General features: G+C 41.7%; 1 protein-coding gene across 5 annotated transcripts in view; it reads right to left on the bottom strand.

The window, feature by feature from the left end:
* The window catches only part of LOC120437455 (NACHT, LRR and PYD domains-containing protein 12-like), a 28,498-nt gene extending 22,050 nt beyond the window's left edge, over nucleotides 1–6,448 (bottom strand). For all 5 annotated transcript variants that reach the window (XM_039608043.1, XM_039608045.1, XM_039608047.1 and 2 more), the window contains exons 1-3: nucleotides 6,293–6,448; nucleotides 4,870–5,035; nucleotides 2,277–2,408 (exon numbers count right to left, since the gene is read on the bottom strand). In XM_039608043.1, the coding sequence (XP_039463977.1) occupies nucleotides 2,277–2,408; nucleotides 4,870–5,009 (272 nt within the window). In that variant the 5' untranslated portion in view covers nucleotides 5,010–5,035; nucleotides 6,293–6,448. The remainder of the gene's footprint in view (nucleotides 1–2,276; nucleotides 2,409–4,869; nucleotides 5,036–6,292) is intronic.
* Between the last annotated feature and the right edge of the window lie 7,657 nt (nucleotides 6,449–14,105).

Genomic DNA, 14,105 nt, shown 5'->3' with positions numbered 1-14,105 from the left:
TTATGTCCTTCACTGGATGTACTGGAAGTTTGGGATCCATCACTTTGAACTGACCTTTGAACTCCTGTAAAAACTGTGGTGGAGCAGTGGTGTCACATTCAGAGCTTTCAGCTTTATTTTGAAAGAGTTCAGTCATCAGGAAGTGACCTTCTGGGTTCAGATTTTCTTTCTATTGTTTTACAGAAGTGAAGAAGAAGAACTAAAAGCTTTGAAATGATCTGAGTGATATTTTTTAACATTGCCACCAAATTGAGTTCAGCCTCCAGCAGTAACTTTGTTTCATGATGCCTCCCTGATGATGTGATGTTTGATTACAAACCTGTTTATGTGTCAGACATTAATCAAATGAACACAGGCAGAAAAAAGAAGCCAATGAAACAAATGACAGAAACGTGTTCATTCACTGCCATAATCCATATTGTATATGTACTGATCTTTATAAAGAACAACTCTGCAGCGCTTTGTTCTGAGTATCTGCTGTCAGCACACAGTGCAGCAGTAACTACAACCACACGTTTCTGTAGATCCTGAACATCAGCCTGGAGGAATCTGACCTCAGGTCTGCACACAGTGGAGCTTCACCTCTGGGATGATGCTTGCTTCAGCTCCTTCTACAATCAGGCAGAAGGTTCTGCACCATCAGGACACAAACAGAGAGGAGCTTCTATCCTCAGACCATCCAAGTCCTAAATCAGAACATGCTCTCCTCATAGCATCACCATCAGGGTTTAAAACAGGATCTTACATTATGTTCTTGTCACACTGTCATATGTCAGATCATATCTGATTTATTGTCAAAGGAGTTTGCAAAGAAAAGCGTCTGGACTTCTTTAAGTTGCTTGAAGACGTTTCACCTCTCATCCGAGAAGCTTCTTCAGTTCTAAGGTCAAATGGCCGAGAGTCCCAGATTTAAACCCAGTGGGAGTATCCCCCCAAGGAGGGACAAAGGACCCCCTGGTGATCCTCTAATCACATGCGCCAAGGTGTGAAAGCGGGTGTGGGACCTAATCAGCCAGGGTTTCGGGTGAGCTCATTGTGAAACCTGGCCCCACCCTATCATGTGAATTCCTGAGGTCAGATGGCCCAGGATGTGAGTGGGCGTTAAGGCGTCTGGGGAGGGAACTCAAAACTGGATTATAGATGGCAGACAGTTGGTGTCGTAAACCACCGCCTCTGTTCAAAGATGGTCGCTCACAGTGGACATAGATGGCCTCTTTCACTCCTCTTTCAAACCATCTGTCCTCTCTGTCCAATATGTGAACACTGGCATCCTCGAAAGAGCGACCTTTATCCTTAAGATGCAGGTGGACTGCTGAGTCTTGTCCTGTGGAGGTGGCTCTTCTATGTTGTGCCATGCGCTTGTGAAGTGGCTGTTTGAAGAAGCTTCTCGGATGAGAGGTGAAACGTCTTCAAGCAACTCAAAGAAGTCCAGACGCTTTTCTTTGCAAACTCCTTTGACTACGATGACCTGGATGACTGAGAACCTTCACAGACATCTGATTTATTATGACATCACACACTGCTACACTGATCCTGCTGCTTCATTACTGCTGATATTACTCTGCTCACTCCGTTTACATCACTTTGGTCATTTGGGTTGTTCTGCTTGCACAAAGCACTTTAGTGTAAAATCCCCATGTCACACACAGTGCTGTTCTGTCCCCGTCACTAAATTCAAAGCTTATGTTGCTCGTATCTGTTCTTGGCTGTCAGAGACAGTAAAATGATTCTCATAGACTGATGCTACAGATTTCTGTCACAGACTCATTTCCAACAGTCTTGTAAACAGTGATGTCACCGTCTCCTCCTGCTGACACACAACGTCACACAGCTCCTCCAACCAGCTGAACTAACTGACTTTCACAGCACTGAATTTTAACTCTGGCTTTAATCATCTTATATTTTCTCCTCTCATCAATAATCCATCTGTGAAAACTCTGCAGAGGGAAAACAACCTCACAGGTTGTCAGACCTGTTAACACCTGTTTCTTTCACAGCCTCACAAATCTGTTTGATTCATGTATAGACACACTTACACACACATGTTCTCATAAAAATACAAACAACTAAAAATAAAAACAAAACTTTTTAAAATATTTAAAGTAGATTTTATATCATATCATTTACCAGAGTCCAATATTCTTCTCTCATTTGTCTAACTGGGTCATTTTTGTCTAATTTAAGTTTAAAATCACATTTATGCACAAATATAAACTAAAATTACAAAGTGATCACAACATTTCAAACACCCATAAATTATTTAGCAGATCTCTTACATGGTCAGCTGAGCTCCATGATTGAAGACCATTGTTGCTGCAGGTTCATGACTGAAGTGTGGAGGCATGTTTTTGGACCAGTCACTCCTCACAGACACACAGCTGGATACTGGAGACTGTGACCTCTGACCCCTGCAAACACAAACACATGATATTCATATCACATGAATTACTGATTAATTGTGTGGATGCCCTCAAAGGCATCCACACTATTGAGTTCCTGTTTCTCTTTAAACTTTATTCTTCAAGTTGCTCCCCCGTTTTTCAGCACTTAACTACTCCCTCAGTTTTCAGCCGATTTTCTCCGTTCAAACTCTAAACTGTTCTGCTATTTCTGCTAATTCCAGCTATATCTTTTGGTGTTTATTACTATTATACTTTTTAAAATATTCCACTTTTTTCCCTTTTTTTGTCCCATTGAAATGAATGGAAAACTTCCACAATTCTGCTAAAACTTGCTTGTTTTTCAAACTTAACTACTTTCTCATACTTTCACCTAGAAACTCCATTCAAACTTTAAAATGTTCTCAACTTATTGGGCTATTTCTGTATGATTCAGCTTTTTCAGACCTTCTACCGTTTTAATCTTATCCCTCTTTAAGTTTTCAGTTGCAAAATTGTGATTTTTCAGAAAATACATGCGTTGCTATGGTTGCTATGCAATTAACTCAGAGTGAGTGCTGGTCCGTTCTGAATTTTCTCTTCATGTCTAAACAACTTCTTGCTACTCGCTCAATTTCCACTCAACCCCCACAAATTATACATCAAAACGTAGGTATTTTTGCTGGCTTTCAGAAAATGTCACTATCACTGTTGTGGAAGTTACAGATTTTTATCAAACCGCCTCAGAGCAACACAAGGTCTGAAAACTCTCCATAGAAAGTCAATGGAGAGTCTGTTCAAAATCAGCGCTGGGACTCTCTAATGAGAGGCATTTTCAAATCGTCATATCTCCTTAACAAAGCAAAGTTAAGACATGAGGCTTATGCCAGTTCATCTTCAGACTCTGCTGACACTCACGGTCGAAGCAGTTTTTACAGTCATCTTACCGTTGAGCCATGAATTATGTTTGTTTGAGGGGTGGAAATCTGTCCTTCTCTCAGTTTTCAAGCTCTGAAAATGAAGCCGTTTCTTCTCTCGTCGTATCTCTGCGACGGAGGTACAAAGAGCTATGAAAATTGCAGTGAAAGTTCACCAAAGTCCGCTGATTCGCCCAGTACAAGAATTATGCTTCTATCCCACCTAGTTTTTGAGTTACACGACGTTTTGTAACACCAAAAAACGGCGTTTTTCGCCTCTCACCGCGATCTAATTCTGACTGCTCATGTCTCTGTTTTTCAGATGCCCGCCCCCTTTCCAGGTGGCGCAATCGGTAATGACATGGGTCTGCAGCTCAAAGGTCGTGGGTTCAATCCCACCTTGTTCAAAAAATTTTTTTCACTACAAATTGATACACTATCACAGACCTGTAATTTATATTGCTAATTTATTACAATTCTGCAAAGTTTTATGATTTTAGCAGCTTTTCTAATATGGACCTCAGATTCTTGTTAACGCTCCATGGCAGAAATACATACAAGTACACAGCCTGATGAAGCAGACAGAAGCAGTACCTCTGATTGGTGGATTGAAATTGAGCAGAACCAGGTTGTTCTGTGCTGATAACATTTCTTCCAGCTAACAGTTAAACTTTTTTAACTCTTTCCAACACAAATTTCAGTTTTTTCACCCCTTTTAGCAAAATCTTCTGTTTTTTCTGCTGTTTTCAGAAAAAAAAACTCTTTTCAGCAGAAATTCTGCTCATTCACCTCTTTTCAGCAGAATTTTCACCTCTATTCAGCCCAAATTCTGCTCTGTACACAGCCTGATGAAGCAGACAGAAGCAGTACCTCTAATTGGTGAATTTGAGGAGAACCAGGTTGTTCTGCCTCTTTTCAGCAGAAATTCTGCTGAATCACCTCAGACTTTTTAGCCTTTTCACCTCTTACCAGCGCAATTCTCAGCAGCTTCTGCTCATTTCAGCAAAATGAAACGGGAGAATGAGTTTGGCTCAGTGAGATGAGTAGCTACCTTGAGACCAGGAGGGCCGGGTTCGAATCCTGCCCAGGGCAACATTATTTTCTTTCACCACTTTTTTAGCAAAATTTTGCCGTCTTTACCCCTTTTCAGTAGAATTTTTTGCTTTTCACCACTTTTAAGCAAAAATCTCTCCTTCTTCAGCTGTTTTCAGTTTCTTCACCACCATACAACTTTTCATCTTTTTCAATTTTTCAGCAGACAGCTTCAGCGTTAAGGCATCCACACAGCATTTTCGCAGGAAATGCAAATTTTTCTAGTCTCTGTTTAAAATCTTTTAAGCAGCTCTGAACACACAAACTGGATAATGTGATGGTTTCTATCAGCAACAGTTATCACAGATTAGATTACAGACAGCTGCAGAAACGTTCACAGCAAAACAGGAGAAATCATCACCTGGGATTGCTCCATACTAGCATTATCGTACACGGACTACCATAAAGAATCATTTATGATGTCACTGGCAGAATGCATGTATATAAACAACCTTTGAACTCTAACTTAACAGATCTCTTACATGGTCAGCTGAGCTCCATGATTGAAGACCATTGTTGCTGCAGGTCCATGACTGAATTTTGGAGGTCTGTTTTTGAACCAGTCACTCCTCACAGACACAAAGCTGGATGCTGCAGATGCTGCTCCGTCCTCTTCCTCCATCTTCTCAATGTCAGGGTGGAGTTAGTCTGAGAGGTAAACACACACACTCAGAGGTGCTGTTGTACTGGAAGCATCACACTGACGGGTTTCTAATGTTGGAGCTTTGGCCCTAAAGTCCAAACCAGTTATTTTAGAGCAGGGGTCTCAAACTCAAATGAGCCGTGGGCCGCTTCTGGCACCGTCATCTCATTGGAGGGCCACTTTAGTGTTCAAGTAGTACAAGAAAACAAACAAGAAAACACCCACTATAATAAAGTCATATATATAAAATGATATATATAGCCATATATAAAGTCAAAAACTGCCTGCAGCTTCTACTCTGTGACAGGAAACTACTGTCAGGCTCAAAATGACTTCAGATTATTCATCACAGAGTGTTTATAGATTACAGGACACATTACAGTTTTACTGTCGCCATTTTAGTTTAAAAAAAGCGTGATAAGGTCTTACTGTGAATCTGTGCGCTCATTGGCTAATAACTTGAGACTGACAGGTCGTCATCCAATCAGCGTGCGGCTTCACAAACATAAAACTCTTAAAGTTTGTTTCTGAAGTTTATTTTCAGATCAGACCTGATGTTTATGCCTACAGCCTGTTTACCGATATAATCAATATCAGATATCAGAGCAACAGAAACCTCGGTGATCAGGACGCCAGGACTGAGAACAGGAAGTGGCTCAAACATCACAGTTTCATAAAGTCAGCCTGAACTCCACTGACGGAGACTCTTTTTAGCGTACACGGCTTGATGCGTATTTTGAATTGGAACAGATTTGGTCTGTGACTGATGCCGTATCACAAGTCCACGAGAACGCAAGTACGCACATTAAGAAACCGCCTGACTTTTCCACTGTCGTCATTTTAGGTTTTAAAATGTCGTGAAAAGGGCGGGTCTTTCTGTGAATCTGCACGCTGATTGGCTAATAACTTGAGATTGACAAGTCGTTATCCAATGAGTGCGCGGCCTCTTCCGACATAAAGTAGTTTCCTTTGAAAAACCAAAGTCTGATTATTTTTGCCTCCACTGACGGAGACTCTTGTTCCCGCCACAGAGACGATAATGTCAGAGCGGTGTTAACACTCACCCTGCCTCAGCACAGCTCTCACTCTCCTCCTGCTCTCTCACACTAAATGGAGGCTCATAGCTAACTAAAATCTACTTACAGAAAATCAACGGAGTGAACGTAAAGTTCTGAGAGAAGCCGACCGGCCTCACATTTCACCCACAGACAGGAACAGCGTGGATTATTTTATGCGATAAGAAGAAACGTTTTAGCACTCACCTGCCTCAGCTCCACCTTCCTCTTCCTGCTGCTCTGAACAGAGGATCAACACTTTGGCCGTTTATCAATGCCCAAGTACGCGAGTACGTACTCGCGTTCTCGGTGAGTACGTACTCGCCGAGAACGCACGGGAGTACGTACCCGCCGAGAACGCGAGCACGGACTCGCGATTTGTACAATTGGAACACCTGCGTACGTGATGATGTCACAGCTCCTAAGTTTTTACTGCGTCCCCTCCTAATTTAACTGTGAGTAACATGTTATGAAGCTTAACTTTAATCACAGCCAAACCGGTTTACTCAGGAACAAATAAAACACTGAAATAAACCAAACATTAACATTTCGAAGTGATCTAAGTGACTTATATATCATTTTTAACCTCAGTAGTGAAACCTCTATTAATAAAAATAGTGTACATGTACATACGTGTACATACCTTAATAAAAACAAGCAGGTGAGATGTTAGAACGCTTTTATTTTTATTTTAGTGGACACTCAATACTATAGACAGCTGCTGGAGTTTCTTTAACCTGAGTAGTGAGAAGTCGCGAGAGGGGGGTTGAAAACGATGTGCCGGGAGTCCGCTGTTGAGTTTTGGACGAAATGCATTCTGGGATATATAGCTGTCCCAAGTCCACACCGATGCATGCTCGATAAAACGGGCGGATCGAGAACACATCCGGGACTTTTTCGCGTTCTCGGTTTGATGCGTACTTCGAATTGGAACAGTACTTGGTCTCCGACTGATGACGTATCACGAGTACACGAGAACGCAAGTACGCACAAGTACGCATATTGATAAACGCCCTTTCACTTTCACTGCTAAACACAGAGGATGCTGGGACTTGTAGTTTTTACCTTATGACTTCGAGTTTTTGTCTTCCGGTGTATTAATTAATTACAAATGAAATTATACATTTAACCCATTCACTCAGTGAAGCAGTGGGCAGCCACCAATGCCCTATACACCCAGGGAGCAGTGTGTAGGGACCGTACCTTGCTACCCCAGATCATGGGGCGAACGCTCCACCTACTGAGCTATCTTCTTTTTGTGTATGTCTTCAAGTTATTTCAATCATGTAAACTTTTAGGGTAACCATATTTTGATATCCAAATAAGAGGACACTTGGCTCAGTCATGAAGAACTTGCTTAAAGAAACATATTTAATAACATATTTAAACGATGCCTTCTCTGTGCGGTTAATGAATTGTTAAATAAAATATGTCATATAGGCTTTTACAAGTCAACAAGTGCAAAACAAATAACTTAAAAGCCTCTGAAATTAAATAATGGTACGGAAATAATGCCTCATCTGCATAAGAAAAATTACCAGTACTGGGTCGGTACGAGGGAAATTTCTTTTGCAGTTCTTCTGAAAAGATGCACTTGCGCTTTGCGATCTTTTAAACATCAGTAGGTGCGTTGCTGCGCGCTGTCTGTCCCGTCTGTGAGCGCAGAACAAGCACTCACAAAGCAGCAGTTCGGGGATGAATGACGTCACACACATGGGTCCTCTGTCGGACCTGGACATTTTTATCAATCTCGAAAATCCCCCCGGACCATGGGGTGGCAAGTGCCACCCTAAAATAATCCCTTGCCACCCCAGGTGCCACCCTAGTTTTGCATATGACAGTGTTGTTTATTAAAAAAGGATAGCATTAACACTTGACCATAGTTACAGCTAACACTGAATATAAATGCTAAAACTGAATATATTGCATATTGTTACCCCCCTCCACCATTAACAAATGGTTCAGCCCATAGCCCGACCGGGTTTTTTCTTGTCTTATAGCTGCTTGTGATTGTGCCAGAGCACATTTTGAACAATACCATGGGAATTTCGGATTTCACACTGGAAATGGAAGGAAGGTGAGTGTTATTAACCCTCTGTGGTCCACGGACACGCTGCACCTCCAAATCACATGACTGATTTAAGCTGACACAGCATCAAGCTGCAGCCACGCTGAGTCTTTCAGCCCGTGTTGAAAGTTCGGACTTCAAAGTTTTTAAATTGTATTTACAGGCCAGCAGGGCTGGACTGGGGCAAAAAATCTGCCCGGGCATTTTGACTAGAGACCGGCCCACCAGGTATTATAGGAAAAGCCATAAAGCCTTTGAATGAAAACAAACGCTGTTGTGACAGTGATGTACACTGTTTTGTTGCTATATGTATGATTTCTATACATTTTACATCAGATAAAAACTTTGGTTGTAAGATTCAGATAATTATTTATTAAAAGTGAAACATTTTAAATGAGAATAAGAAAGAAAAGTATTTCTTTGTGCCCCCCTTTCCCTGTTAATGCCCTACCTGGCCCCCTGGCAAAGCTTTGCTAGATCCGCCCCTGCACAGTTACCAGCTGTCAGCTACATAGAAAAGGATGCTGGTGTTATTTGTCTCTCAGAAACAGTTCATAACTTCCCTTCAACTCATTCATGTCACCTAAAAGGTAAACCTGTTTCTCCATCACCTGTTCAGCTCTGATGATTCAGTAAGGACATCTCCTGGTTTCATCTTCATGTTTCCCTCTCACCACATATCCAAACTGACATCATGACCAGCAGCTTTACAGCTGTGGCTCCAGCAAACATCAGCTGATACTAGAAATTAATATTAAATAAATTCTAACAACAGCTGATAAAGCTTAAACGTGCTGCTGTTGTTTAGCGCAACACCCGCTGGTTTCCTCTTTCTGTCGCAAAGTGGGCGATAAACAAACAAGAGAGAAAAGCCAATCAGCTGATCATTGATCAGTTTCAAGAGGAGGCAGCTGACAGCATAAAGACGCAGAATGTGTTTTTCATTCTAGCTGAAGTCCGGGACAAACTGTGTTCCTTTTCAGCTCAATACGAAACGCGTAATATTTTCTCTGAATACGGAACGATTCCATCTTAGCACCCGCCCAGCTGTATAGAGATTAAAAATGTGACGTCATTCCGGGGTAAAACCGCAAAGGATTCTGGGAACGCGTGGCAAGCGGTACTAGCACACGCAGGCTTTCACATTAAAAGTCACACAGAAATAAAAAGAAACACAAAAAATGGCAAGAAGCTGTTGTATTATTAACTGCAATAGCCGGTCGCATGACAGCCACGGGAAGCCGACGGGCAAAGAGATTGTTTTTTATTGGATTCCGGTGTGGAAGAGAAATTGTTCAAGCCATGTTTCCGAAGTAACAAAGAGCCGACGGATGGCCTGGATTGCAGACCAAATATAACGTCCCAGAACACTCCAGCTCACATGTTAGTCTGTTCCAAGCATTTCCACAAAGGTAAGTCTTCTGTTGTAGTTATTACATAATTTATCATAACATAATTGTTGATGTAGGTTACAAATAAGTCTTATATTGATTTGAATTGAATTCGTTGCGCTATGTTGCTTTGTACACTGTGGCTTTGCGGGCTAATGTTTGTTGTGTTTTGTAGGAAAACCAGCCTACAAAATGCTGGAATGTGATCCAGACTGGGCACCCTCTATCAACCTGGGTCATACCGAGTTTAAAGCTGCTACCACAGCGAGATTTGATCAGTTAAGAGAGAGAGAGAGCGATATCAAAACAGCCACGAAATGTCCCGCATATATGTGCCCAAGGGTTGTATTGAAGCAATCAAGTCATGAATAACTGTTTTCCACTTTTCCATTTCCAGTGTTGTTTTGCTATGTTGTTTTTTTGGGGGGTTTTTGCATTGTTGATTTGTTTTTCACTGAAGCAGCTAATAAAGCATAATGAAATACAATTTTGCCTCTTTCTTGTAAGATTCTATAATAGAATGAAACAATAATGCCAGTTATAAATGAAGACAATAAATTGAATGAATTATGAAACACTCATTTGCTTTCTATTAGATCTGAAAATGTTGTGTAATACTACAACCTGAAACGACAAATAGATTGCGTTGGCCTGTACAGGAGATAAAGCAAAAAATGTAACTACAGCTGTGAAATGGAATAGTCCAAATCCCCAAAGTAAACTGGACCTGGGCTTGTTGCAGGGATCTGAAGTTAATAAACATTTTGTGAGTGTATGTACTCACACTTAGGACCATATAATAATAAATATGTCCGTGATGAAAGTTGGGCAGCACGCTAACGTCGTTACTCCACTCTGTATGCTCGTATGGGTCTGACACTTTCACTCCTTTGATTTTTTACTTTTTTTTTTTTGCCTTTTCGTCAAGTCTGTCTTTGTACAGACCTGTCGTGTTCTCCGTCGTTTTGTACACAACTGTTTTTGGGGCAAATAAAATGCAAGTAGGGATTAAAACCGCAGAATTAATGATTACCGGTGCTGGAAATACTAGCGCTTATTGCAGTGTTTTGATTTTGTTGCCACGGGTACCCACAAAGCAATGCGCGAAAGTCACATGGTCTGTCAATCTCTATAGAAACTCCAGCATGCTAGCTAGTACCCAGTACGAAAATACGAACGAAAATAAACTCCACCTAAACTTGGTTTATATCTGACCAAGACAGACTGCAGGTCATAACTTCTTACCTGTTCAGTTCACCTGACACTTGGACCGGGTGCCGCCTCGGGTCTCTCCTTCTCCTGCCTCCCCTTTCCCTCATCCACCTGCTGGCCTCTGTGGAGGCTCCGCCATAGCCACCACCAAACAACTGAGTTATTTTTACACATCTGCCAGCATCTGGACAATCCACCACCTTTCATTGTTTATACCGTTACTGAAGCCAGGCACCGGTATGCCCGATGGCCAGTCCAGCTATGCAGGCCAGTAAACCCAGAGTTATGATATAAAAATATATAAGCCATGCTTTTTAAAAAAGTACTGTCGTCGTTGTAATGTTTTTTTGTGGTTTTTTTTCTTCTTTTTTTAAGCCTTTTCTAAGGACAGCGCGAAAACAGTAAAGAAAGAAAAAAAGCCACACGTGGGATTTGGATTTTAGGAAGAGGGGAAAGTTTGAGGAGTGACGGTAACGGCAACGAGACAGAGCGAGCGAGTGAGAGAGAGAGCGTTTTTAGATGTGGGAGATTTGTGACGTTTAGCATGGATGTGTAGTTAGTCTGTTCTGTTGTCTTGCATAGTTAGTCTGTTGTGTAGTCGTTGTTTTGTTTTGTGTGTCAGTGAGGGCACTAATGAATGTCACAAAGGCGTATTGCAATGTAAACACTCTCACTAAGTAGAAAACCGGCGAAGTGATACACCTCCTGTTGTCAGGCCTGCAGGTTTATCCCTTTGCTGGTTTATAATCAATTTGATTATTTTCTAACAAAAAACAGTGTGAAACTCACATAAGACTTGTAAATAGGTTGTAAATGAACCGCCCCATGTTGGGCATCTGTGTGATGCACTAACCTCATGTCAGTAAAGAGAAACTTCAATTCAATTCAACTGAATTCAATTTTATTTATATAGCGCCAAATCACAACTACAGTCGCCTCAAGGCGCTTTATATTGTACAGTATATGCTACAATAATAGATACAGAGAAAAACCCAACAATCATATGACCCCCTGGGAAGGAAAAACTCCCTTTTAACAGGAAGGAACCTCCGGCAGAACCAGGCTCAGGGAGGGGCGGGGCCATCTGCTGCAACCGGTTGGGGTGAAAGAAGGAAAACAGGATAAAGACATGCTGTGGAAGAGAGACAGAGGTTAATAACAGATATAATTCAGTGCAGAGAGGTCTATTAACACATACTGAGTGAGAAAGGTGACTGGAAAGGAAAAGCTCAATGCATCATGGGAATCCCCGGCAGCCTACGTCTATTGCAGCATAACTAAGGGAGGATTCAGGGTCACCTGGTCTAGCCCTAACTATATGCTTTAGCAAATCCAAACTGGAAGCTGGTTCCACAGAAGAGGGGCCTGAAAACTGAAGGCTCTGCCTCCCATTCTACTTTTAAATACTCTAGGAACAACAAGTAGGCCTGCAGAGCGAGAGCGAAGTGCTCTAATAGGGTGATATGGTACTACAACGTCATTAAGATAAGATGGGGCCTGATTATTTAAGACCTTGTATGTGAGGAGCAGGATTTTGAATTCGATTCTGGATTTAACAGGAAGCCAATGAAGGGAAGCTAAAACAGGAGAAATATGCTCTCTCTTTCTAGTCCCTGTCAGTACTCTTGCTGCAGCATTTTGGATTAACTGAAGGCTTTTCAGCGAGTTTTTAGGACATCCTGATAATAATGAATTACAGTAGTCCAGCCTGGAAGTAATGAATGCATGAACTAGTTTTTCAGCATCACTCTGAGACAGGATATTTCTCATTTTAGAGATGTTGCGCAAATGGAAGAAAGCAGTCTCACATGTTTGTTTAATATGTGCGTTGAAGGACATGTCCTGGTCAAAAATGACTCCAAGGTTCCTCACAGCATTACTGGAGGCCAAGGTAATGCCATCCAGAGTAAGAATCTGGTTAGATACCATATTTCTGAAATTTTCAGGGCCGAGTAAAATAACCTCAGTTTTATCTGAATTAAGAAGCAGAAAGTTAGCGGCCATCCAGGTCTTTATGTCTGTAAGGTTTATATTGTTGGATTGTCATACCTGAGTGAAGTTGGCCCCCCCACCTTCTTCAAATCCAACAAAAGTGGTATCAAACGTTTGTGCTACGTTTGTGCTCGTTTGTGCTGCAAAAATTTTCGTTTGTGCCGCTATCATTTTAAAGATATTAATAAAAATTTCTAGAGGTCATCAGAGGTCAACCAGCCCCCCCACATTAATGGAATCAAACAAAACTGGTGTCAATCAACTGTGCTACGTTTGTGCTGGTTTGTGCTGCTAAAATTGTCGTTTGTGCTGCTTCTGTTTTAAAGATATTAATGAAAATGTAAAGGTCAAAAGGTCAACCAGCCCCCCCACCTTCTTCAAATCCAACAAAAGTGGTATCAAACGTTTGTGCTACGTTTGTGCTGGTTTGTGCTGCAAAGATTTTCGTTTGTGCCGCTATCATTTTAAAGATATTCAAGAAAACTTCTAGAGGTCATCAGAGGTCAACCAGCCCCCCCACATTAATGGAATCAAACAAAACTGACAGTGATCCAGCTGGATGGAGACTCTCCATGACCGCTGATGTCACACTTGTAGAGGCCTTCATCAGACCTGGAAACATGCTGGATGGTCATGTGACCTGTAGGCTGCTTCCTGATGAGGGAGCCATCTTTATAGAAAGCAGCTGGGAGGTTGGAGGGAGTGGTCTTATTAGACAATAATTCTGATAAAAAAAAAAAAAGAAAAAAAAAAGAAAAAGAAATGTATAACAATTTAGAAGAACATCCCACACACACACACACACACACACATGCCTACACATACACACAGACGGTACTCTTTGGTTACATGTATATCTATGTAAGACGTCATATGTTAATGAACTTATGCATATTCATGTAACCTCAATAAAGAGCAGTGTTATGAGGGAGCAGACGAGAGCGACTGAGGTCAAGCGAAGGAACGGCGCTTGTCATAGTTTTCTCCCTCGTGCACGAGATCAAAGGGCTCTGCTTGGTGTCCAATGCTTTTTGCTGTTGTAGTAGAACTGTCTCGTTCCAGCGAGGGGTTGTGCTAGACAAACCCATCATTAATTGGTCCTTCTCGAGCTGGATCCTTGGGATCGACATTCACTGAGGGGAACAATGCGACATGCCGGAGTCTTACAGGACCTGTGACGTAAAATTCACACCAGGCCGGTGGGATGGTGTTTTTTCCTCCTCGATGAGTGACGATTAATGGGATCCGAGACTGATGCTGCGCGCAAAAAGCAAACAAGAAAAAAACAACAACAACACCAAGTAAGTTGCAAGTCTTTGGCACTAAGTGCGGCAAAGCACGCAGCCACTGGGTGAGA

The sequence above is a fragment of the Oreochromis aureus genome, linkage group 3 (genome assembly GCF_013358895.1).
Source record: "Oreochromis aureus strain Israel breed Guangdong linkage group 3, ZZ_aureus, whole genome shotgun sequence".
NCBI classification, from domain to species: Eukaryota; Metazoa; Chordata; class Actinopteri; order Cichliformes; family Cichlidae; genus Oreochromis; species Oreochromis aureus.
Note: the sequence above shows the minus strand (reverse complement) of the source record. Positions and strands in the feature narration are given on the sequence as shown.